The sequence below is a fragment of the Ambystoma mexicanum genome, chromosome 12 (assembly GCF_040938575.1).
Source record: "Ambystoma mexicanum isolate Mex_15411 chromosome 12, UKY_AmexF1_1, whole genome shotgun sequence".
Classification (NCBI taxonomy): Eukaryota; Metazoa; Chordata; class Amphibia; order Caudata; family Ambystomatidae; genus Ambystoma; species Ambystoma mexicanum.
Genome location: NC_090936.1, coordinates 372,891,894 through 372,918,542, shown reverse-complemented (window position 1 = coordinate 372,918,542; position 26,649 = coordinate 372,891,894). Strand labels below are relative to the sequence as shown.

The 26,649-nt window shown below is 46.1% G+C and overlaps 1 protein-coding gene across 1 annotated transcript in view; it reads left to right on the top strand.

Annotated features, from left to right (window-relative positions):
* NRIP2 (nuclear receptor interacting protein 2) overlaps positions 1-26,649 on the top strand; it is a 410,611-nt gene that overhangs the window by 213,797 nt on the left and 170,165 nt on the right. Inside the window, exon 2 of the mRNA XM_069628497.1 lies at positions 16,008-16,190. Within this exon, the coding sequence (XP_069484598.1) occupies positions 16,008-16,190 (183 nt within the window). The remainder of the gene's footprint in view (positions 1-16,007; positions 16,191-26,649) is intronic.

The following is a 26,649-nucleotide window of genomic DNA, read 5'->3' as shown; positions in this document are numbered from 1 at the left end:
GATGTCCTAAATCTAGGTGCTACTACTACACCTAGGGTTACTGCACTTTCTGTTGTCCCCTTGTTGGGCTCTTTCTATGTCCAGGTGTCCAGAATCTAGGCGCTGCTATTAAATCTAAGGTCACTGCTTTTACTGTTGTCACCTATTTCATCTAGAACTCCCCCTCTATCCAGATCTATCAAATTCTAGGTGCTGCCCTCGACCTCCCCTCCGGGATGGAGTTACCACATCAACAAAGACCACCTCCCCGACCCCTCCTAACTCCCGGCCTTTTTACACCATACCCACCCCCCCATAAATTACCCCTCCCAGCGCAGAACCTCCGCTCTAGCACCTAACTTCATGAATCCCCCCCATATCCCACGTCAGGCCGCCACCTACAACCCTTGCCCCAGAACAACGATGCACTCTGAGCACCACTCTGAGCCCCCTTGCCCAACCATCATTCCACCTCTAACTCTAAGATCAAAGGAGCTCTTTGACGTGCCATAAACCACTCGCCTCAAACCCTCACCCAGCACACCTTAACCCACCCAAACACATCAACATCCATCTTCCCCATAGCATCTATTGTGAACAACCCCACACTCCCGTCCATACGCCCAGCCCAATCTCGAACTCACAAGCCAGAGGAGCTCTTTGGCGCTCCAAACATCACAAGCTCCCCACCACCACCCCACCATCCTTGTGTCCACTGAGGAACTCCACACCCTCTCACCCTACCTCCAATGCCGCCATCTCCCCTCAACCACCACTCAACCCCTGCCCACAAACCCAGCTCTCACACCCTTTCCCTTCTCTGAAAGTAGCATGTCTTGCCCTCTCCAGAAGAGTCGCTTCATCCTCTTCCCCCTCTAACACTCCTATCATCTCTCATACTCCTCTGGCACCCAAACCTGGAAGAGTAACCTACCCTCTCCCTCAACACTCCACTCCTCACCACTTCTCCATCAGTCCAACCTCCCATCCCTCTCCACCCTTACCTTCAGAGCCTCCCCCTCAATCTCCTCCCCCTTTCTCTCGACTTCTCACCCATTCCACCTAAACCCCCAGCACCCTACAAACTTCTCGCCTAATCCCCCATACCACAAGTGCTCCACTCCCCACCCTACCCCGGCCCCCTAATATGACCACCACGTCTCTCACATACCTACCACCGCTCGCCTACTCTTCCCGCTTCCCATCGACCTAAACCTCTCACCCGGCCCTCAAAGTGCACATGCAACCAGGCCCCCACTACCCTCCACAACCAGTCGTAACCACCCAGACTGATCCTACCACCCCCCATCTCACCGAACGCCCATGTCCACCTAGCACTCCCAGCAATGAGCGTCATGAAAATCACCTCCCCTCATGAAGTCACATGCCTCTTTCTCAATGCCCGCTCTGTGGCGAGAAACAGACACGGGGCCTCATTACGACCCTGGCGGTAAGGGGTTAGCGCCATCGTTAGCTGCGCCGACCCCTTACCGCCAATCACGAGTTCCCTTTCCGCCATGGCGGATTTTACACCTGCTTTTAGCGGGTGTAAAAATCCATGGCGGTAAGGGAACTTGGTGTTAATTACGCCACCGTAATTTACGGTGGCGTAATTAACGCCTTCCCCACTCCCATTATGCCCTATGGGGCAAAAATGGGAATGGGGAAGGGTAAATGGGGATTGGGGATTTACCGCCCCGCCAAGGTCGGAATGGGGCGGTAAATCCCCTTACCGCCATGGTGTTAACGTAGTTAGCACCATGGCGGTAAAGTCACGGCCCTGGCGGTAACTTTCCGCCAGGGTCGTAATGAGGCCCATCATCTTTGACCTCCTATTCTCTGACAATCCCGACCTAATTTGTATCACCGAAACCTGGTTCTCAGATGATTTTGCACCAGTTGCCCACAAAGACTTCCCCCCCTGGCTACTCGCCCACAACAGACCAACCAGAGGTGGTGGAGTGGCTATCCTCTACAAACCTAATTTCTCCGTCTCACTTGTTGAAACCCAAACATGCAATGCCTCCTGTGAATCCCTCCTAGTAAAACTCTTGCTGCCATCAACACTCACCCACAGCTTCCTACTCATCTACCGACCCCCTGGATATGACAGACATGATGCCAACAATCTCTGTGACTCAATAGCTACCATTCAGGTAAATCACCCAACCCTTACAGAATTAAAAGACTTCAATATCTGGTTCGATATGCCCAACAACCCCAAGACCCAACCTCTGGTTGAGAGTCTTGATGCACTCAACCTCTCTCGACTTACCACTGGTCCAACTCATTTAGGTGGGCACACTCTTGATGCGATCTTCAGCTCCTATGACCTTCTCTCTATATACAGTCCCAAACCGCTTATCTGGAGAGACCACTCTGCCATCCCTTTCTCTATCCACACACCTGCCCCTCCTCGCACAGCTCCTCCCACCCCCATCTTCGATCACAAATGCTGGAACAAGTCAAGGTACTCCCTGACCTATCTGAAGCCCTGCTACTGCTTCCCCCAGCAACGCTGTCCTGTGATAGATCCGATCCTTAACCATCAAATCCTTTGACTCCTGGCTTAAAGAATCACTAATTCCTCATGCACCGCAGCCTCACAGAAAGGACTGTCCCCCAAATGGTTCACGCCCCATTTGAAGACCCTAAAAATCAAAACAACACTCTTGAACGCAAATAGCGAGCATCTAAAACCACCCTCAGCAGATCCATGTTCGCCCTCTACCACCGAAATTACAAATCCGAGATCCGAAAGGCCAAAAAAGCCTACTACAATAAAAGCATTCTGAACTGTGGCAGCAGCAACAAAGAACTCCACAAGATCATATCCGAATTTGTGAAACCTACTTGCATCTCTGCCAACACCTTTCCCACACAAACACTCTGCAACTCCCTCTCGCTACATTTATACAACACCGCACTTGACAGGATTCCAACCCTTAACACCAAGATCGCCCCCTGCCCTACATCTACCCCTCCTGATCCCAGGCATCCTCTATGCCAACCTTCGACTCCTTCCAACCCATCACAAGAGACCAGTTCCTTGACCTACTGTCTAGCAGCAGACCCTCCGGATCGCACCTCAACCCCTGCCCTGCCTCCCTGAAAAGAAATATTCTCCTCTATTTGCGCAGGAGAACACGCACGATCCATATTAAACGACTCCCTCACCTCTAGCATCTTTCCAGAAGCATTTAAAATAGTGCATGTCAAACCGCTTCTAAAAAAGGCTTCCTTTGACCACATTGACCCTAAGAACTACAGGCCGATCTCCAACATCAGATTTCTCACGAAACTCATTGACAGGACCGCATACCTACAGCTCAACTGCTTCGTAGACCCCGCACAATCAGGCTTCCGACCGCGCCATGGAACGTAAACCACTCTTATCTCGATCTGGGATGATCTCAAGGTTGCGGCATACTCTGAGGGTTGTGCAGCGCTGATTCTCCTTGATCTGTCAGCATCCCTTGACACCGTTAACCATGCAATCCTCCTTGACCACCTCCACTCCCTAGGAATCCGTGGTTCGGCACTCAAGTAAATCGTTTCCTTCCTCAGCAACAGGAAACAAATCACTGTCCTCCACCCTTCTGTCTCTACTGCTCGCACTGTAAACACTGGAGTACCCCACGGCGCCTGCCTCTCTTCTCTCATATTCAACCTCTATCTAACCACTTTACCAGGAATCACCTGAGCGTGCAACCTCACCTGCTACAACTACACTGATGATGCTCAAATCATCCTAAGAATTCCCAAAACAAGCATCAACCCACATCAACCCACATCCCGACCTTGAAGCTTGTCTCAGTGATATTGACTGGTGGATGACATGTAACCACCTCGTTTTGGACCCTGATAAAACTGAAATCATGGTGTGTGGCAATGCTGCCCTTCTCCCGCAACCCCGCCCTCTTTCCAAAATAGTCAAAAACCTTGGCTGCACTATGGACTCAGAACTAACCCTCTCCCATTAGATCAATAACGTATCTGAATCCTGTCACTACCAACTCAAACTCCTTAGACACATTTTCCCTTACCTCACCCATCCCAACAGACTCACTGCTGATATGTCTATAGTTATCTCGAGACTGAACTATGCCAACACTACCTGGGTGCACAGCATACCAACTTAACAAACTACAAAGAGCCTAAAACGCTGCCACCAAACTCCTCGCCCTGGCACTCAGAGACCACATCTCCCCCCTTCATATCCCCCCTCTCTGCAGCCTGCACTGGCTCTCGGTCGCATGTGGGACCACATTCAATACCGTATCATTACCCAGAAAGCAGTGCACAGGACCAGCCCAATGCACCTACAAGAGAAGATAAACCCTACCACCAGCGCGCACCCTAAGATCAAGCACTACTCTCTTACTAGTAATTCCACCCTCCAAGTCTGCCATGATTGGAGAATCCACCTTCTCAACCTTGAAACCCAGAACAGTGGGCTCGTAAGAATAAACCTCCACTTCAGACACTCACCTCTCCTACCAATATGCTCACTCTCTACTCCACACCAACACTCAATATAGCGCAGCTACACCACTTGATCAATTTCAGCCTAGCTGCTCATACACAAACAACACCTCACAAACACTTCAACATCCTGCTAGAACGCAGCTATACCCCACAAACAATTGGCCTGGCCGCACACATTAGCATCCTACGCAGGCCTAAAACAGCCAGAATCAAGCCTTGGTGACCAACCACCTACTGCACACATTCTACTGACCTCCATACCACCACACTTAATGCTAGCGTGCAACTACCATCAGGCAATCGCATCAGCTGCGCACATAATGAGTGCACCCAAGCACCATATGATACCCTACTCTCTCTACTGACCTGGACTACGGTCCATGAGGGTGTTCAACCTACAAGCACTTTGAGGTCATAACAATGATATATAGAGTGCTATATAAATGCCAAATAGCATAACATTACATAACATTGCTGCAGGTGACGGTAGGATGGCATATGGGTCAGCAAGAGGACACCACACAGTCGCCAACATAAGAGTTTGCACATGTAAGTGGCGGACTGGGGCATACAGTCAGTCCGGGCACCAAGGAAAAAGTGTCCCACAATCACAGATTGCAGTTCAATAAAACTCAGAACAGACTGTTTGAATACAACCCAAGTGAGCACAACCCAAAGGGGTGTTTTTGGTGATATGGTGTGAGGCATTAGACCATCCACACGGTGTGTGTGTGTGCTCACCTGGGCTTTTTTAAAATTGTATATGAAATTGAATGATGGTAGATCAACCTCTGGAAAATGTGTGGGGCTAATCTGCACACATTTTCCTATGCTTACCGTATGACATATACATAGACCCTTGTACTCTCGGTGGACACAGCCTACAGGCACAGTCCTCCCTGTCATATTTAGTTTGGATCTGACAGGTGGAGTACATGATGCATCTCAAAAGGGGAGGGTCAAAACCTTCCTCCTGCCATGGCCAGCCTAATTAACTATCAAAGGCTCCATGGATCTACCCTTTCCTTTGGTGTAAGCACTGCAGAATGGGGGATGCATTAAAATACTGTAACGCTCACCTGATTCCCGTAGAGGCGCCGGTCTTGACTGGGCGTATACCGTATCTTCAAAGGTGATGTGTAACACACGGCTGGCTCTTTGGGCTGGACCTCTGTGCACTGTATGTCTGACTCGAAGGATAAGATGTCTGCAGATAGAAAATATGGGATTAAGGAACTGGGTTATTGAATGTCTCTCTCTTCTTCCCTTTCTCTTCTCCTGTAGAACCCCAAAGGTTAACGCTCTCACCTTAGGTAAGTGAACGCCGTGCTCTCCATCTGCCTCGGGGCAGGGTGCTGTAACCAGCTTCTTCACTGGATAAGGGGAGCAGGCCTCTTGACTTCAGAGGACTGCTGTCCGTCGTTTACTGCACGAACGGTAAGTTTCGAGTAATTCTAAGGTCTTTAAAGTCTTTAGTAATGATGTCTCTTGTTTTGCAGGGTTCCGGCGATGGCGGATGACGGGCTGAAGTGAGTTGAAGATGGAGCCCGTGTGATGAATAGAAGCGCCTGGAAGCACGTAAGTAAGCGCTTGTTGCCTGCTTCACGATGCGCTCTAACTGTCTTTTTATTTTGCAGGTACAAGTTCGGAGCGGCTGCAGGGTGCCGGAATACCCACTGGGTTAGATGTGGAAAGGAGTAATGGCACGTGAGTATTAAAGTTCCCCAATGTCTTTAAACGCACCTTGTTTTGTCTTTCAGATGCGGGATGCAGCGCCGAAGGCCTCCGGAGCGTGCGAAGAGTTGGTAAACTTTTGTCTTTTAGATGCCGGAATGCAGTGTGAAGACCTCCGGAGCGCACGAAGAGTAGGTAAGCCTTTGTCTTTCAGATGCCGGAATGCAGCGCGAGGCGTTGGTGACAGCCGATGGACCAGGTAAGTGAAGAGCTGTCACTGAAGACCGTAATGCTAACCTGTTCTTTCTTGTCTTTATAGGTGTTGCTGAAGACTGGATTCAGGATGGTAAGCCTTTTTCCTTAGGCCCAGGATCAGATGCAGAAGACACGATGAGCGTTCTGCTGCAGAGGATGCAGAATAACGCAAAGCAAGATTCATCCATCGGGTGTGGTTTAAATAGCCTCCTGTAGTGCTTAGGTATCTCCTTCCACAGCCACGCCTAGGTAAGAAAAGAGTTCCTGCTTTCCAGAAGAGTTCCAGTGTTCTGAATCTAGGGAGTGGCTCCTGCCCCACCCAACAGGAAAAGTAGTTCCAAACAGAAGAGGATCAGAGGCTCAACTGGCAGGCAAGTAAGCAGCATGGTCTGCTGCAGGTAAATCCACCCAAGCATTATGTGCCCGGCGCTTCCAGCGCTGGGACTGAGCATATTTATGAGCCTGGTGCCACTGGCGCCAGGACTGGGTCCAAAAGGTCCCAATTGGGACTGGTTGGCACTCGGAACCTGGGTTATGGATCTGCTTCCAAGGGAGTTGGGAAAACCCTGACCTTTTGGAAGCAGAGATCATGACAGTACCCCCCCTCAAGGCCCCTCCCAAACCGGGCTTCTCCGGGGGTTTTGGCTTGTCAGGAAATGTTCGGTGAAATCTTTTGATTAGGCGAGGAGCGTGGACATATTCAGCAGGTTCCCAGGATCTCTCTTGGGGGCCGTAGCCTTTCCAGTCAATTAGGTAAAATAGTTTAGATTTGGAGATCTTGGAGTCCAGAATGCTTTTGACTTCAAACTCGAGTTCTCCATCAACTAGGATAGGTTTTGGAGATTTAGTTAGTCGGGTTTGAGGTTGCACGGGTTTTAATAGAGAGACGTGGAAGACCGGATGTATCTTCATGTGCGGGGGCAAGTCCAACTTGACCGCTACTGGGTTTACTATGGTAGTGATGGAATAGGGACCAAGGTATCTTGGGTTGAATGTGCGTGGCCCTTTTAGAGGTAGATATTTGGTGGATAACCAGACTTGATCCCCTACTTGATATTGAGGGGCTTCCTTCCGATGTTGATCTGCTCCTTTCTTGTATTGTTCTTTAGCCCTTTGAAGGTGGGAAACAGCTTCCTTAAAGGCTTGGGTGATTGTAGAATGCAGGTAGTCTACTGCTGGTGTTTCAAGATCTTGGAGGGGATCCAACTCCGAGGTTCGAGGGTGACTGCCGTACAAAAGAAAAAACGTGGTTTTCCCAGTTCCCGAATGGACAGAGTTATTGTAGGCATATTCGGCTATCCAAAGGATGTCTTTCCAAGTTTTTTAAGTTTGTTGCAGCATGCAGCGTAAATACTGTTCCAGAGTTTGATTGGACCTCTCGGTTTGTCCGTCGGTCTGAGGGTGGTGACTGGTCGATAGTCTCACATCTATTTGAGCCGACCGACAGCAACTTCGCCAAAAATGAGAAATAAATTGACTGCCTCGATCCGAAATTAGAACCGAAGGAAAACCGTGCAGTCGGACGATGTTTTCGAGAAATTCTCGGGCCAGAGTTACTGCTGTTGGCAAGCCTTTGAGCGGAATGAAATGCGCCATCTTGGAGAATAAGTCCACGATTACTAGAATCGTATTGTATCCGGAGCATGGAGGTAGATCGGTGATGAAGTCCATAGAAAGCGTATGCCAAGGGCGAGGTGGGATGTCAATAGGGCGTGAGAGGCCTGCTGGTCTTTCCTTTTGACTCTTGTTTTGGGCGCATACTCCACAGGACATTATAAAGTCTCTGATATCTTTTTTCCAAGACGGCCACCAGAAGTAGCGCTTGATCTTTTCTGAGGTCTTGGCCATACTGGGATGTCCTTCCATTAAAGAATCGTGATAACAAGAGATTACTTTTTCTGTAAATCTGTGCTGGGTAGGTATAATCGTTCTTGGAAATACAATACGTTGTCCTTTACTGCAAAGTCCTTTCCCTGCAGATGCCAATTCTGTATGTCTGCTGGAGTTACAAGTTGCCTGGCTTTATCCTTAACTTCCTCTATGGATTCTGTGGCGATTACACCCAGAATTCTTTGTTCGGGAATGATTGGTACAGGTTTAGGGTTGATCAAGTGTTCTTCCACTCCCATCCGAGAAAGGGCATCAGCTTTACCGTTCTTTGTACCAGGTCGATAGGTAATTATGAAGTCAAACTCGGCAAAGAATAATGCCCAAAGGAGTTGTCTAGAGGATTGGGCTTTTGCGGTTTTCAAATATTGCAGGTTTTGGTGATCCGTAATCACAGTAACGGTGTGTCGGGCCCCCAGCAGATAATGCCGCCAAGCCTTAAAGGCAGACTTGATAGCCAGGAGTTCCTTGTCAGTAATCGTGTAATTGATTTCAGGAGGCGAGAATTTGCGGGACCAAAATGCCACGGGATGCAACTGATTGGTTACTGGGTCCTTTTGTGATAGAACTGCCCCCATGGCAAGGCTTGAAGCATCAGTTTCCACGATGTAGGGGAGTTCGGGGCGAGGGTGTTTTAAGATTGGTGCAGAGATAAATTTAGTCTTCAAATCCTGGAAAGCTTGTTCCGCCTCGGTAGACCATTCAAAACGTTTGTTTTTCTTTAACAAGGCAGTGATGGGCTGGACTATTCGAGAGAATTCGGGGATAAACCTGCGGTAAAAGTTAGCGAAGCCTAACATGCTTTGCACACCTTTTACGGAGGATGGTGATGGCCATTTGAGAACTGCATCGACCTTCTTTGAATCCATACACACTCCGCCAGGTGATAATATGAATCCCAAGAATTCAACTTCAGTCACGTTGAAAACACATTTTTCCAACTTAGCCAAAAGTTTGTGTTGACGCAATCTTTCGAGGACCATTTTCACGTGTTTCCGATGTTCAGATTCCAATGAAGAATAAACGAGGATGTCGTCAATGTAAACAACAACACACACATCTATGAGCTCTCTGAGGACATCGTTCATAAAATATTGAAAGGCGGCCGGGGCATTGCAAAGTCCGAAGGGCATGACCTGATATTCAAATAGCCCATACTTGGTGCGGAAGGCCGTCTTCCATTCATCGCCCTCTTTTACTCGTACCAAGTGGTAAGCTCCTCTAAGATCCAGCTTTGTATATATGCATGCTTTTCTGACTTGGTCCAGGAGTTCAGGGATCAAAGGTAACGGATATCTATTCTTAACGGTGATCTGGTTCAGGGAGCGATAATCTATACAAGTTCTAAGGTCTCCTTCCTTTTTTGGAACGAAGAACAAAGCTGAAGAAGCAGGGGACTTGGAAGGACGAATAAACCCATTTGCCAGGTATTGATCCAGGTATTGTCGAAGGTGAAGGTTCTCAGGCTCGGTGAGGGCATAAATTCTACTACAAGGAGGAGTAGATCCAGGTATCAGGTCTATCTGGCAGTCATAAGACCTATGAGGAGGTAGAGAGTTAGCCTGATCCTTCCGGAAAACATCTTGGTATTCTAGGTATTCGGGAGGTAACTGGGGAGTCTCTGAAGAAATTGCTGCCAGTGCAACACCAGGTGGAGGGTGACAAGTAGAGACACATTCTGGAAACTGGACCGTTCTTGCTCGCCAATCGATCAGAGGATTGTGTTTCTCTAACCAAGGTATTCCTAGAATAATTTGAAACTGAGGGGCCTTGATCACATCGAACACGATCTTCTCATGGTGTCCATCTTGACTTACTAGCGTCACTTCTTGAGTGGTATGTGTTACTGGCCCGGAGGCTATCTCCGTACCATCCACCGTAGTAATGACGTCCTTTACAGCCTTGGGACAAAGAGTTAGATTCATCCTCAAAACCATTTCATGATCCACATAATTGCCGATGGCACCGCTGTCGACGTAAGCTTCAATTGCATGTAATCGATCCGGATTATCAGGGCTAATGAGGACCATAGGTATCACGAAATGCGAGGTCACAGAACTGGTTTTCACGCTCGGCAAGAGGACCTCTATTCTTGTCGGGCGAGGTCGTTTCCCTGCTCAGAGTTTGTAACTTTGGTAACTGCAGCTCCTACTGCCTTCTTGGCAGGTTTCACCGGACAGTCTCGAAGAAAGTGCCCTGAGTTTCCGCAATAGAGGCATAATTGCAACTGTTTTCTCCTTTCCCGCTCCTTTTGTGTTAGAGGACCTTTCAGACCCCCTATTTGCATGGGTTCCCTGGAGTCTACTCCTTTGGAAGGAGTTGGCGGTTTGGAAAATACTCGAGCATCAAACTTGGAACGATCGGCCTTCCTGTTCTGCAGTCTGTGATCTATTTGAACGACTAAGTCTATATAGTTCGAACAATCTTGTGGGGGATTTACTACTTGGGCTAACACATCTTTGAGCTCTCCACGTAGACCTCTATAAAACAGCGTAATCCTTTTGTCCTCAGGCCATTGAGTTTCCACTATCAGTCTGTTGAAAGACGCAATATAAGCCAAAAGGTCTTGATTACCTTGTCGCAACGAAAGAAGCTCATTGTCCAAGGCGTGCCCCTGTGAATGTCTTGCGAACAGTTTTTCCATACTGAGCTGAAAAGCTTGAAAATCATGGAGGACCGGATCATCTTGATTTACTAGAGGGATCGACCAGTCTGCCGCATTGCCACTAAGGTACGAAAGCACGAAAGCTACTTTAGCTTGATCAGTTGGAAAGGCTGCTGGCCGGCATAAGAAATGCAACCGGCACTGATTGATAAATACTGCAAACCTCTTTGGGTCACCAGAAAATCGTTTGGGCGGAGCCAGAGGTACATTCCCAGGTAGGTTGATCTGCACTGGATTCATAGAGGATGTAGAAGGAAGATTTCCCCCAGATGCGGGTAACGGGGTCTGTCCGGCTTGTGACTGTAGCAATTGTCTAGCGAGATCATCTGCTCGCTCCTTGGAAATAATCAGTTCCCTTCTTAGAGCGTTTGTTTCCTGACGGGCTGCATGCACTTCTGCCCTTAGTTCCCCAAGTAATTGGGCTAGCTGGTCGGTATCCGAGGTTTCCATAGCGCCTGGACGGGAGTTTTGTGGTAGGCTTTGCGTTCTGTAACGCTCACCTGATTCCCGTAGAGGCGCCGGTCTTGACTGGGTGTACACCGTATCTTCAAAGGTGATGTGTAACACACGGCTGGCTCTTTGGGCTGGACCTCTGTGCACTGTATGTCTGACTCGAAGGGTAAGATGTCTGCAGATAGAAAATATGGGATTAAGGAACTGGGTTATTGAATGTCTCTCTCTTCTTCCCTTTCTCTTCTCCTGTAGAACCCCAAAGGTTAACGCTCTCACCTTAGGTAAGTGAACGCCGTGCTCTCCATCTGCCTCGGGGCAGGGTGCTGTAACCAGTTTCTTCACTGGATAAGGGGAGCAGGCATCTTGACTTCAGAGGACTGCTGTCCGTCGTTTACTGCACGAACGGTAAGTTTCGAGTAATTCTAAGGTCTTTAAAGTCTTTAGTAATGATGTCTCTTGTTTTGCAGGGTTCCGGCGATGGCGGATGACGGGCTGAAGTGAGTTGAAGATGGAGCCCGTGTGATGAATAGAAGCGCCTGGAAGCACGTAAGTAAGCGCTTGTTGCCTGCTTCACGATGCGCTCTAACTTTCTTTTTATTTTGCAGGTACAAGTTCGGAGCGGCTGCAGGGTGCCGGAATACCCACTGGGTTAGATGTGGAAAGGAGTAATGGCACGTGAGTATTAAAGTTCCCCAATGTCTTTAAACGCACCTTGTTTTGTCTTTCAGATGCGGGATGCAGCGCCGAAGGCCTCCGGAGCGTGCGAAGAGTTGGTAAACTTTTGTCTTTTAGATGCCGGAATGTAGTGTGAAGACCTCCGGAGCGCACGAAGAGTAGGTAAGCCTTTGTCTTTCAGATGCCGGAATGCAGCGAGAGGCGTTGGTGACAGCCGATGGACCAGGTAAGTGAAGAGCTGTCACTGAAGACCGTAATGCTAACCTGTTCTTTCTTGTCTTTATAGGTGTTGCTGAAGACTGGATTCAGGATGGTAAGCCTTTTTCCTTAGGCCCAGGATCAGATGCAGAAGACACGATGAGCGTTCTGCTGCAGAGGATGCAGAATAACGCAAAGCAAGATTCATCCATCGGGTGTGGTTTAAATAGCCTCCTGTAGTGCTTAGGTGTCTCCTTCCACAGCCACGCCTAGGTAAGAAAAGAGTTCCTGCTTTCCAGAAGAGTTCCAGTGTTCTGAATCTAGGGAGTGGCTCCTGCCCCACCCAAACAGGAAAAGTAGTTCCAAACAGAAGAGGATCAGAGGCTCAACTGGCAGGCAAGTAAGCAGCATGGTCTGCTGCAGGTAAGTCCACCCAAGCATTATGAGCCCGGCGCTTCCAGCGCTGGGACTGGGCATATTTATGAGCCTGGTGCCACTGGCGCCAGGACTGGGTCCAAAAGGTCCCAATTGGGACTGGTTGGCACTCGGAACCTGGGTTATGGATCTGCTTCCAAGGGTGTTGGGAAAACCCTGACCTTTTGGAAGCAGAGATCATGACAAATACTTAGCATACCAATAGAGTATACTTCAAACAGGCCCATATGGGGCCTAGCTGCAGAGGTGAACAAAGGAGACAGAAAACCTCAACAACCTTTGATATGCACTGTGTCAACCTGAAACCAGCTCCTGCCTCTCAGTATCAAGGACAGTGGTCTGTCATGTCTGGGACTATGTGTTTACAGTAGGCAACCCCTGCAGGGTGACCAATTTTAGAAGATATGAGAATGTGAATTGATGGAGACAGAAAGTCGTTTCCTGCCGCAGCTTCGAGGGATACCGGCCGCTTTAATCGGGAACCACAGAGAGCTCCATTAACTAGACAGACCCTTTGATCCACAACAGACAGGAAGATGGGTGGGACTTAGTAGTACATCGTTTCACTCCTTTGCCTTTTCTGTTGCAAAGACCTCTGGCTAAGACCTCATACCTGCATACAGGAGATTGTTGGTGGGGACCCAGGACTGGTTCATTAAGGTAGGCTTAGCCTACACCAATCACTGTGGCCCATTAGGCTAAAAAGATGGTTGAGCCCCTCTTTTGGGAAGATCATCTGAAGACTTTGCAAGGAGTAACAAGAAGAACTCATTTGGACCCTGGCTGAAGATACAGTCTGCCTTACAGCTTGATAGTGGCATGGGCATTGTGGAGTCCTTTGAAAACTCAAACCAGCTCAGGGACCAGAGACATCCCTGCATGAGCGCATCCCTATTTACCTTCTTGAAACTGCATTCCTTTACAGGGTGGGTTGTATTTTGTAGTGTGCTAGAACTGTCTGTTGAATAATAATAAAGTCCATAATTTTGTACAACCTTGACTATACAGTCCCTTTTATCATTGGGTAATACTTGTATTTTCGCAGTGTTACGACTAACCACAGCCTTGCGGAGATAAGCCTGCTTTTCCGTCCACGTTACCAAAATCGGACAAGGAGGTTTATAATTTCCTTGTGTTTCTAATATGTTCAGATCCCTTCTGATGTGATAGAGGTGTGGGGCGGCTGATTGATGGTTTAGAAACCGATATTCATCCCTGGACCACCGGAAGTTGATTTGTCACACATGTGTTACAAATACTGTATTTGAAAACACGTTTGTTTAGTTGCAGTGGTTAAAACTAGTGTATTAACTTATGAACTGGCCCACTCTGGAAAAAAAAAGTGTGCCATGCTTGCCAAAACAAACTCGGCCATACTAAATGTGTGGGCCGGCACTTCGGGCATTGCCCTATTGGACAGTGCTAGCCTAGCACGTGGCTCTGCAACCAATATGTCGCAAGTCCACATCAGCCCCTTCGTTCCCTCGAGGCATAGGGTCATTTTTTTAAGCATGACTGCTACTGGATGTGTCCTACTTTTAGAGACCCAGACAAACGACCTTTAATAATTATAGTGTACATCTGAACTCCCCAAGCCAAAAGGAAAACAGTAAAACTGCCAGCACTGTCTCAGCAATTAAATGTTTAGTTATTTTGTCTCTGTTGTACTAACACTTCTGCTGTTGTTTTTGGCAAATCTCAAAGCATCCCGTTCTTTATAGATCCTTAGCAGCCTTATTTTTTTTTATTAACGAATACATTCATACAAAACATCTATAATAAAATATGGTGGGATATGTTATACTAAACCATACATGTGCAGTGTTACGAGGACGCTTGAACTGTGGGTATTTTAGAAAGCCCAAATGTACAATGTTTTCCATTTACATTAATTAAAGGAAGTGCCAGATAAGTGCACTTAAATTCGTATGCCTTTTTGGCAATATTTCCCAAAATATTAGGTATTATTGAAAATTCATACGGTTGTATTTGTTTGATTGTAAAAGCGAAAGGTCCATAAACTAGAGTGGCTGATTAACAGCCAGGATCTGCAACCCGTAGCTCTCCAGATGTTTTGAACTGCAAATCCTATGATCCCTCACCATTGCCTATACTGGGGGGTATGTAGTCCATGTTGCATCTCCTCTGCATACGAAGGTTTGAAGGACAGCACAATGTACTAATTGCCTTGGGTACCCCCAGTGACCGGCCCCCACTTCACATAGTTGCCAACTGGGCCTATAACATCAGCGTTTTCTTTATCCAACGGCTAAAACCTTTGCATGTCAAAACGTGTGTTCTTGCACTTATGAAGGAAAAAGCAAAACATATAACTCCCAGCATGGATAGCTCTGCTGCCTAAAAAGCACAGGCCTGGATAACGGTAAAATGACCCCATGGGTGCACGTAGGCTACAATTTCAGCAGGGTGGAGGAGCTAACCCTTCAAATGTTAGGAGAGGCACTAACTGCACAGACTGTGGGGGAGGAGCAACCTTACTTGTGTGGGGGCATCCATCTTCTTTATGTATTCTAATGAGACTAGTCTACTGCAGCATTAAAGTTACAAGCAGTTAATTCTCTCCTTCTCACCTGAAACCACCCTGTTAAGGACTGTTGTAAGAATGCGTTTTTTCCTGCCCTCCTGGCCTCAGTTCCAATCATTCCCACATCACGATTTCAGTCGCCTAACAAAGTATGCATATGAATGCAGGTGCTAACAATGAGATACTTTAATTGCAGGGCCTTTGTTAACAGTGAAGCCTAGGAGCCGTTTAATGTCTGTGTACTATTCTTTCTGGCAACGGCTCTGTAGGCAGCCAGGTCAACTCAACATAGCCCAACATTTCAGGGGGTGGGGGATAGAGCCCAATCAGCTCAATGGTGTTGTGCCACTGAGTGACCCTGATGACTATGGGTCATTTTGGGGTTCCATGTGTTAATATCCCCGCATAAATATCGCCATACAAAATAATTGGCATATTTTTGCGGCGATATTAAGGCATGGAACCTGTGGGGGACACCCCCGCATTATTTTTAAAGGAGCGGGGGACACCCCCGCAACTTCCGCTCCCAAAACCCCCCAAATTATCCCCCCCGGCGATATTTTTGGTGGGGATAATGTAGTGATACCCATTTTGGGTGGCAACTATGATTTCCAGGTTAATGGAAGAAGTAATCTGTGTCTTTGACCTGCTGCTACTGCACCATAGTAGCAATTCCTCTGTTTCTTCACCTTTTACCTAAACACATCAATAACCAATTTGTTTCCTCCTGTCTTGCTTTTCATGTGAGGACAGCAACCGCACAGCGTGGTCCAGCGACGCCTCCTGGAGGGCAACCTCAGCAAGCTGCAGGTGGAGGGCAGGGACAATAACGTCCGGTCCAAGTCCCCGCTGGCGTGCGATAAGGACGACGACGCACTTGAAGAGAAAGAGGAATACAGGAGGAAGGAGGCCGAGCATCTGCTCATAGCATGCAAGGTACGTGTTCAGCGCGCACGCACGCACGCCTGCGCGAAATGCGTCTGGGACAGGGGCGCTGGCAAAAGTGTTCATTTTCAGGGTTGACCGCTGGCTCCACATATTTATCTATTTAACATATTTATTGGTGTTTCTATCACCTTAGACCACTCCACACTGGTAACTCTTACCTTTGTCCCAGCAGCAGCCTAAATAGAAATCAGTATTGGGGAGGCAACACATAGAATGACGAGAGAGGGAGGAGCAGAGATGGAGGAGCGGGGGAGGTGGGTGTAGTGGTGGCTCATCAAATAAGGTCAACAGGCCAAACTGGTTAAGTAGTCCGATATCTTACTAAGCTGGTTAAAAAATGTGTTAATAAGCATGTTCGTGGTAAGTTTAAGACAATACAAGTTTTGCATCAAGTAAATATACATCCTAAAAAGTTAACTCATGTTCAACAGTTGCAAAAATGCCCTATGCAGGCAGCAAGAGACTGCATGCTTTTAACTGAAGCAGACATCGCTCCATGCACAACTTCAAATCATTTGTAGTTAAAAGTGGTATTACCAGAAGAGACGTCGCTTCCAGCTCAACTTTAAATAGTAGCTAGTCAAAAAGAGTTAGTTTAACAGAAGCGATATCACTCATACCTCAGTTTCAAATAACTGAAATATCACAGACAGGTGTCGAGTACAGAGGGAAAGGAGGCGACTGCTTCTGGCTCTTTAACAATGATTGAAGGAAACCCACTTTGCCTCCATAGAATTGCTTACAGTTTTCAGTTTCTGGCTGTACACTCCAGTGTGCTGGCTCGTTTTTAGTTGGTAGAAGTTACCTGGTGTTTGGTGTATGAGTGTGCATGGGTGATTTGTGCGTAATTGGTTTAGTTAACTGTTGGATGTTATGGAGTGTCTGCAGTTTGTGGTTGTTTGGGGATTTTGCTGCAAGGTATAAGTGTGTTTTGTTCAGTGTTTGAGGGTGAATATGGTGTGTGTTATGTTATGTTAATGGGCATTTGTGTAGCGCCTTTCACCATTGGTATGGTCTCAACATGCCGGATAGTCGAGGGTTTTTAGTAAGGTTAGCACAGATTTGTCTGTGTCCTTTTCTGCCGTGGCTATGTTGCTCTGTCAAGTTCATACTTTTCTATGGTGATTTGTGGTGGACTGTTTTTTTTTGTTGGGCGGTCTTGTTTTGGCTCATCACTTTTTAGTTGTTTTGGTGTTTACATTTTGATGTCTTGGCAGTTTTCCTCTGTACATTTTTCCTGTTTAGCTTGGTGAGTTAAAGAGCCCATGTTTTTAGCAGTTTTCTGAACTTTAAGTGATCTTCTGTTGTTTGTATTGCCTTTGGGAGTGCGCTCCAAAGTTTTATCACAAGTGCAGGAGAACTCTGTTTCCCCAAATGTCCGCTTTGAGCTTTGTTTGGGTTTTAGGCTGTTAGGTAAGAATTTACAAGAGTCCCAACTGGTTTGGGACTTTACAATACTTATCTCTTGGTATCAGGTAACCCACCTTTTAATATAGGCCTAAACTACACAAGCTGGTAGAGTGACTGAGCAGCCAGGATTACCTTAAGAGGGTAATGTGAGCTGTAGAGCTGTACAATGAAATTTAGTAAATACAGGTTTCCAAGTAAACACTTACACACTTAAAGTTTTAGTATACATATTTATTTATTTATATATACACAAGGATAATTAGACAATCTTTAAAAAGCAGCAACTAATAGTAAAATTAATATCAAAGTTAGGATTCAATTCAACAAGAGCAATAAAGTAGGCGAGTAAACTTTTCTTATGCTAAACATATTACAGCACACTGAGTGACGTCATTTGAGGTCAGTATTAACAATTATTTGTGATCACCATTACCATATTGAGTTTCAAGGAGGGAAAAGTTAAAGTTAGATCAGAGCATACTATGTAGGTAGTAAAACAGTTGGATTCTCCCAGAGGGATGTAGGCAGTCTTATATCCCAACAATAAACTTGAGACTGGATTATTGTAATAGTCTCCTGGCAGGGACTGCAACTTTAAATATCCACTCTTTGCAGTTGGTCTAGAACAGCACAGTCCATGCTGTTTTTGGTCTGCAAAAACATGATCATGTCTCCAAGGCCATAAGGGAGCTTCACTGGTTGCCTGTGGGTCTCCCATAAAATTCTTACTCTGGCCCATAAATCCTGGTCCTCTATTGCTTCACTCTATCTAATGAACGAACTGGCCCCCTAAAAACCTGCTCGCTCCCTACGATCCGGGGCATCATCACAAATTCAAGCAACCACGCTTCAAACTGTCTAAGTTTGGCGGTTGCAGTTTCTCTGTGCAGGCATCCACAGAGTGGAATGCTCTCCCAATTGCAATAAGATCTATTGCTCCAAATACCTGCTTAAGAAAACAGTTAAGACACACCTTTTTTGTTAGTACCTGCAAACTGTTTCCTTTTCTCTCTGCTTCTGCTGTTTCTGTTTGTTCGTTTGTCTACTGTTTAATGTGTGCGCCTTGAGGCCCATGGGCATTTGGTGCCTTACAACAATTACATAAATAAATAAAATAAAAAATAATAGTGTTCAACAATTAAAACCTGTAAGGGACCAAGCACTGCCAAAGCCAATAGGGTCAGCAGGGGGCCTTTAGTGAGCCAGGACAGCCAAAGTCAATGGGCCAGTTCAATGTTCTGCTGCTCTCATCTCAGAAAATGTCTTAAAATAGTCTGTAGTTCACTATAAAAACACAGAACCTCAAGAGGAGCCACCTTGAAGAAGCACAAGCTGGGAGGCCAGTGCTGGTAAATTGAGGTCAACTCTAAAGGGTTCAAAATAGTACTCCCCAAGCTGGGAAGCATCACAATTGGCAAAAGGTAAATGTACCCCAGGCCCCACGGTACCTGTGAATTGGAGAATTAGTTCCAGCTGGATGCCTTCCTGTTGCAGTGTAGCAGACCCTTGTTCCTGGTCCTTGGTCGTGGTGACAAAAGGGAGGACCTCTGGTGGGCTTCTTCAGCAGCACTCAAGAGAGAGGGGCTCTGCAACAATGGATTATCCTTGATTCAGCAGCCTTTTGTGGTTTTAGTGCCTTTTTCTCAGCGTCAAAGAAGAACAAACAGTTACTGTTGGAAGTTACTTGATCCCTCGCTCGAGGACTCTGAATAGGGGACTCTGGATAAAGATTTCCTGCTTCTGTAGGGTTCTCTGGATGCCCACTAAGTTTTGGCTGGATTCGCACTTCTGAAGACAAAGCACTCGATCATGGTCAGGGTTCCCCGGGCATTGGGATTTTGCAGCTTTGGAAAGTCACAGCAAGTCGGGGTTTATGCCAAAAGGAAGTTTGTCTCAAGGCTACTTGTTCCCACTAGCACAAGGGAGGACGTCGTCCCATGCACGTCTTCCCAGTCTAGGAGGGTGCTGCTGGTGTTTCTTCATGTCTTCTTTATCAGATGTTGTCCTCCATTGGTCGACTCTGCCTCTAGTCCCAAAAACCTTGCCTTTTAAGCAAGTTCCCATTCATTCACAGCCCTAAAGCTGTCAATCACCCAGCAGGGTGACCAGCCTATGAATCAGAACTGGTTTCACTCAGGCACAACTAGAGACAAAGGACAGGGAGGTTGCAGGCCCCCCCTCACTTCCTGCCTTTCCAGACACACTGGAGCCTGGGGGGGCTTACAAAATGCACAAAGTACTCAAACCCAATTCAAACAACAGAGTTAACGGCCAGAAGGAACTAACGGTCAAGAAATGGTGAAAAAGAAGACAGGGGCCATTTTGGGAAAATGATCACCCTTTGGTGCTGTACTGCAGTTGAGAAATCAGCCTGCAGATACATGGCACAAAGGTAGTAAAAAATAAATCACTGCCACCAGCCATTCAAGTTAGTTAGTGTAACAGAATGTTACAAGAGAAGTGGGATACGGAGTTACTTTGTAACCCCCATCACTCCACATAAGGTGGTGTGTGCTGGGCCCACAAAAGAAAAGATAAGTAAGACAAAAGTCATCTTACTATTCTTCGGAACAGTAGTTTACACAAGAACATGTATTTACACATTAAGAGAAGGACTTCTCAGAGGCACTGCACAAAAGGTGCTGTGTGTCACAATGCAAAGAGGAGATGCCTAGGGAATTTACCAGACTCCATCAAACAGTAAGAAACACAATCTCCTAGTCATAAAAACACACGAGGGAGTGGGGTAGAAAGTCCCACTCACTCAGGAGTAAAATTAAAAAGCTCTGAGTCCAGCAAAAGAGCTGAGGGTCTCTAAGGTTGAAGGGAATTGGCACAGAAATGAAAATTCTCCCTAACAGAGGAGATTGTCGATGCTGGGGACCTTAGTGTTCAGTTGGGTTTGTAGATGGAAATGTTTTCCTTTATATATTCTGCTCCTTGGCCGTGGATTGCTCTCTGTGTTATGCATACCGTTTTGAAGAAAATGTGTACTTTGACCGGGAGCCAATGTAGGGTTCTCAGTGCTTGTGTGATGTGTTCTCTATTAGTTTGTCTGTGGAGTAGTCTTACTGCTGCAGTCTGTATTTGTTACTGTTTTTTTTTATTCGGTAGTATGGCATTCCGAGATATATGCTGTTGGCGTAGTCTATTCTTGACATGATGAGAGAAATTACGGCAAGTGTGAAAGGGGAGTATCCGCTTGATTGTACGTAGGTGGAAGAATAATTTCTTTACTACTGTGTTGACTTGCGGTTTGAGTGTTAAGTCATTGCCCGTTGATATTCTGCGATTTTTGACCACTTTGGATAGTTCTGGTCGGTTTCTCCTTTCAGTAGGCCATGTAATGCGGTGTTGGTTCAACAGGTCATTGGGCTTGATTATAATTTCTGTTTTGTCCGGGTTGAGTTTAAGGCTGTTGGTACTCATCCGATTGTTTATTTCTGTGAGGCATTTGATATGGGTTGGGTTTTGTTCTTTGCCAGTTTTGATTTTCTCGATGATTTGTGTGTCATCTGCGTAATTGTAGCAGGTCAGGCCATGTCTTTTGATGAGGTTGATGAGCGGGTTCATGTAGATGTTGAATAGCAGTGGTGAGATGGATGACCCTTGTGGGACACCGTAAGTTGTTGTGCGGGGTATTTTGTTGAAGGGGTTTAGCCAGGTTGTTTCTGTTCTTTCTGCCACACGCATTTAATTTCAGTTCAACTCAAACTACAATCTCCCAAAGGGTGTTCATCCACCACAGTGCTTCAAGGCCATACCAATGGCAGTAGGCGCTAAACAAATATCACATGACATGTGTGCATGCGAGGCACTGGGGGCATGGCCGAAGGGGCAGGCATGGTATTTATTATTAGGCGTCTCTCATGGATGCCAGTAAAACAATGCCATGCCTGCACCATGTGCCCCCAGCACCTCACACTGGAGCTGAATTTGGTCAGTGGGTGGGGGGTTTGTGCAACAAACCGTTTTCTGCCAAAATCAGCTCCACAGTCCAGCACAAACACATGCACTCACACATTCACCTGTAGCATGCACTCCTTCAGTCACATGCGCACCCATCATCATACACTCACTTGTTACACACAACACAAGCATACACGCACACATATTTAAATTAACTTACTTTCCACCCTGCTCCTGAAATTTCCTCCCAGCACACCAGCTCCTGCGTAGCACGAACAGGAACCATAAAGCAAAGAGCACTTCTTGGCTCCTGCACATGTGTGGAAGAGCCGGGCCACTGATGGCAAAGCACCCTGTTCCATTTGTATGTGCGGGGAGGTACAGGAGCGCCCCCTCGCACATACAAACATGCAGTTTCACAGCCAGCATCCCCGGGGAGACTCGGCCACATTTCACATCAATATTCCTATCTTTTTCTGTGCCATTGTTTTTATCAGGGCAAGTAGAGAGTCCTAGGGCACTCTCCAAACCTTCATTTGTTATTCGATCGTCTCGATTTTTAGCTAACAAACTTTCTTCCGAGCATACACCAGTCAGGCTCCCCAAGATGTTGTCTGTAACTCCTATAAGGTGAGGTCCAAGCTTATTTATTGCCTCCCAACCCAGACCATCTTGTCTAGACCCCAAAAATGGGTGTATTTCTGTGATGAGGGAATCAGCCTCTGCCGCAAATTTAATGGGGCTTCAAATGTTATCTGCAAAAGCGATGTCAGTATCGTTCTCCGCGCCATGTTGTGGGGAGGCAGATTCCCAGTTTGCGTCTAATGATAAAATCTAATGATAAAATCTTGCCTTTGGGCTCGGGATAAACTTGCATAAGTACAAGAGGTGGGCTGTTTGGAGTGGTAAAGGGGGGTGTGGGGAGGAAGGTGTAGGAGAACTGAATACCTTCAATGGGCACAAAGTGGCTCACATCATGGGATCGAACAACAGTCACCACTACTCTTACTCTCACTCCCTGGAGTGCTTGGGGTTAATGTTCCTCAATTACTGTATTCAGCGTAAGACCAGAGTCCAGAATCTGGGGTTCGAGAAGCAGTCTCTACACCCAAATAGAGCTTTGCTCACCGCCACACGCCCTGCTTTCCCAAAATTCCCATGCCCTCGATCCCTGCGTGCTTCAGCTCTGCGGGTAGTGGAGAGGGTGCTCTCCTTCAGCTGTAGACGGTTACCCTCCAGGGAAAAATGCAGCAAAAATCAGGATGCAACTGTAAGAGGATTCAATTCAACACTACAGCTAAGTCAACGCCTAGTCTATAATACTGAATGAAAACCCTTATTGATATAACTTTATGTCCAGTTCATGCGTTCTGGATGACTACCCCTATATAACACCCCTCTCTTGGAATCCCCCTGACCCCACTGAGCCAAGAAGTAGTTCTGTTTTGCAAGTTTAAAAGGTTTATTTGATAATTTAAAATATATATATATCACACTTTATAATAAATTAATAATTGAATAGCACACTTAATCTGATATGATAAAGATCAACAACGGAGAATCTGGCACTAACACGCTTCTCTATAATCAATAAGGAGTTGACAAGGAATGGATAAGGTAGCACACTGGTAAATAGGTACAGAAGTATAATGTGGTAGAGAATGCTTTATAGAGTTCAACTGGATGTAATGTTGAATGAAAATGCAATACAGAAAATACTCAATATGATTTCAACAAACAAGGTAATCACTTTTCTCTGGCAATCCCCTCCCCCCCTTGATGCAAGGCAAGGAAATGGAAGGAAAACACACAGTTCTCAGAAATGCAATCAATGTAAATCAGTTCACCCCAGCAAGCTTAAAGAAAACAGATAGGAGTTTTGAAAACACAGGCCCAAATGCTTTGATATGTGCTAGCAATGGATGAGAAATATGCTGGAAATGCTTTTTAATTCCCTTTCAGAGGTTCAGGGTGAGTGGTATCTAGTTAATATTAGTCCAGGCTCACACTAGCAATGAGGCAGGGATAGTTAGCAGGTTAAACGAATTTCTGGCAAATGGAAGGCAAGCAGCAGCAGTTTTACATGTGAAGAAATGTGCAAATCGCGGCAAAATTCGCGGATGCGCCGAGCGCTATTACAGAGGAACCACAAGGAGTATCTCTATCGTTTTGGGGTCCTAGGAAGGCCTAGGATCTCAGCTTCAAAATGAAAGTTACTGCAAGTCTCTAGCACAAACGGTTGCGGAGATATGAACGATTGAATAAAGGTCGTTTTTCAGATTTGAAATTTTAAACGCACACTTTTTCAGCTTTAAAAATGATGGCAGGATAACACAATTGCTAAGCTGTAGTTCTACTTAGGTTAAAAATGGATTGAATTATATTATTTTAACTAAGAGATTGGATCTGCACAGTTTTCTAGGTACTCACACTATATTCTTGAGTGAAATGGGCCTCATCACGGATCTGGTCAGGGTTTTAAATTCGCCTCTGGTCTCTGCACTTCACAGTGATCTGGGTCAGCTCTCTCTGGTTCTCTGGTCTGGGTCTCTAGTTCTGGATAGATTGAAGTCTCTAGTTTGGCTCTCTGGAGGTTTGATGGAGGTAAAGTCTGGATCTCTGGATGTTGTATGGTCCGGCAGAGCGCGTTGCAGCAAATGGAATTGAAGGTCCCTATCTGTCCTGACTCTCTGCTTTTATGTGTTTTTGAGAGTGGGTGTGTGTGTTGCATCACTAGACTTGCCCCTCTCACTTGTCATTGGACCAGCTTTCATTCATCCCCTTGATTGGGGAATGAACTGTGAGTCAGAGTGATGTCATTTTATGGCTTGCCAAGAGGGCACTCCCTTGTCAGATTGCACACATTCTATATTTGATAATAAAAGACATATTTCACAGTTACACAGTTGCTTGAAATTACATATACATGGTGTGGCTGAATTTAGCCATGTCTCTGTCCAAATCTGCTGTTTCTAGGAGCTTGCATTCAAAAATGGCAAATTCTAGCACTTTTTCATGTGCTGAACAACATTGGATCTTCATTAAATTTTATACAACTGTTCCTCACATATCTACCCACATACCAATGCATTTTCGTTTGTCTAGCTGAAACAGGGAGTCTGTAATATTAATAAACAATGGGGTTTTGCCCCAGAACATCACACAAATTGGAGTTTGGGCTTGAATTAAAGGTACATTTTTTAAATTAAAGCTCTCAAAGTTATACATTTCTGTCATTTGATTACAAAGAGTTATCAGTGTTTTTGTAAAATATATATTTTTCTTTCAATTCAGTCCTCAGAGTGTTGGAGTCCGCCTCCAAGACTTGGGTGGGTCAGTCCTCTGGGCAGGCAGGGCTTTGTTGACATTAAACAGTCAAAATCAACATATTCCTTTCAGAGGAAAGGGGCCATTGTGTGGTCTCTGGGAAGCTCCCAGCCAGTCTGCCTTCTATCAATCAAGAGGTCATCTGAGATTCTAACTCCTGGTGTGAAGCTCTGGAGGTGAGAGGGTTTCCCAGGCTTCAGGCCTCTGGGAACAGCATGTGGCTAATTTTTAATTAAAATGCAGCCTTTGAAGTCAGCTAAGTCAAATCCCTTTGTCAGCTACTGCACTCAGTTCTCCTGTCAGAGTTTAGACCGCCAGCGCCCCCTTGAGGATTTTGTTGGTACTGCATGCAATTTTGGGATTTTCTTGGATTAATGCATTCTAAACAGGAATGGTTCTTACATGGTAGTAAATCCTTGCTTAACATTGTTTTGATGGGGCTCCTTACAGTAAAATGGCTATGTGGAACCCCACAAAAGGGTTGAATCTTTAAAGTGGTCCAATGAGTCACGATTTCAGCAACTTTTTGACATCAGTAACAGTGGATTTTGTTAACAAAGACCTTTCTTTACACTGGTGGGTGGCAAGTTAGGTAACCATTTTGGTGTGCGCACAACTGCGCACCTCTCCTGGATTCTGGGATGAAATGATGGGCGGCGACAGCGCATCCCCATCTTTACGCACTCCAATGATTTATTTTTGTTCTGGGGTAAAATGATGGGCAGCGACAGCTTAATCCCCATATTTACCCCGTCTAATGATTCCACATGGGTCAAAACCCTCCACACAACTTCCATGCCCTTGATCCCTGCGTTTCAGTGAAACGCCATCATGTGTTGAGTCTTAGCCACGTTTGTAGCTTTCAAACGTCATTGGTATCTGAGTCGAGCAGCAAAATCAGGTGATCACTTGTTATTATTGTACGTCTTGAGTGTGGACCTAGCTTTGAGAAGCAACGGAGCGCTTTACAGTGGTATACCACACGTGTTTGTAAGCTAACAGATACATAACGGAGTGCTTTACTGAGGTATACCACAGTACAGACACATAACAGAGCACCTTTCGGAGTTAACAACAGAACAGATATACAGCGGGGGGTAGGATACAGAGTCCAGCAAACATTGGTGGGAAGCAGTTTTAGTTGAGCAATTGGAAATGACTAGCAGACAGCGGTCGGTCAGTAGACCCTGTACCTTTTGCAATAACTGTAGTAATTGTTTAGAATATCCTGCACCCATTTTACATTAGTATGAGGTAAGGACGAATTCAAGATGAGGGAAAATATTATTCAGATGGTAGTGGCGGGCATTGCCCCTTACTGCGTTTACCCCAGAGGCCAAAGGAGGGAGCGGTCTAAAATGAACTTCCACATTGTTGGCCTTGCAGACTGGTGTTGACCATTACACTAGGAATGAGGCCATCAGATAACAAGCTGTTGTTGCTAGTTGGGCCAACATGTTCGTTCAGGTTCTTGAGCCATAGAGACATAGCTTGCTGTCTAGTAACCATTCTTGTAGTTGTGTCATGTTTTCCGACTTTTGTGTAGAGCATGTGAAATGATTCTTCTCACACAGGAGGGCAGTGAAGATTATTTATTGACATAAACTTAAAATCTGCAATATGCGCCCACTGGCTTTGTCCACAGCTCTTTTCAACTGACCAGATAAACACTGACATTCTCATTCCACATATTACATATACAACATTCCCAGTAGCATCACAGGATGCGACAGCATGATATCAGATTCCTTCCGCTACTAAACACAGTAATAAAGGGGGTTGTTATTACAGGGTTGAATGA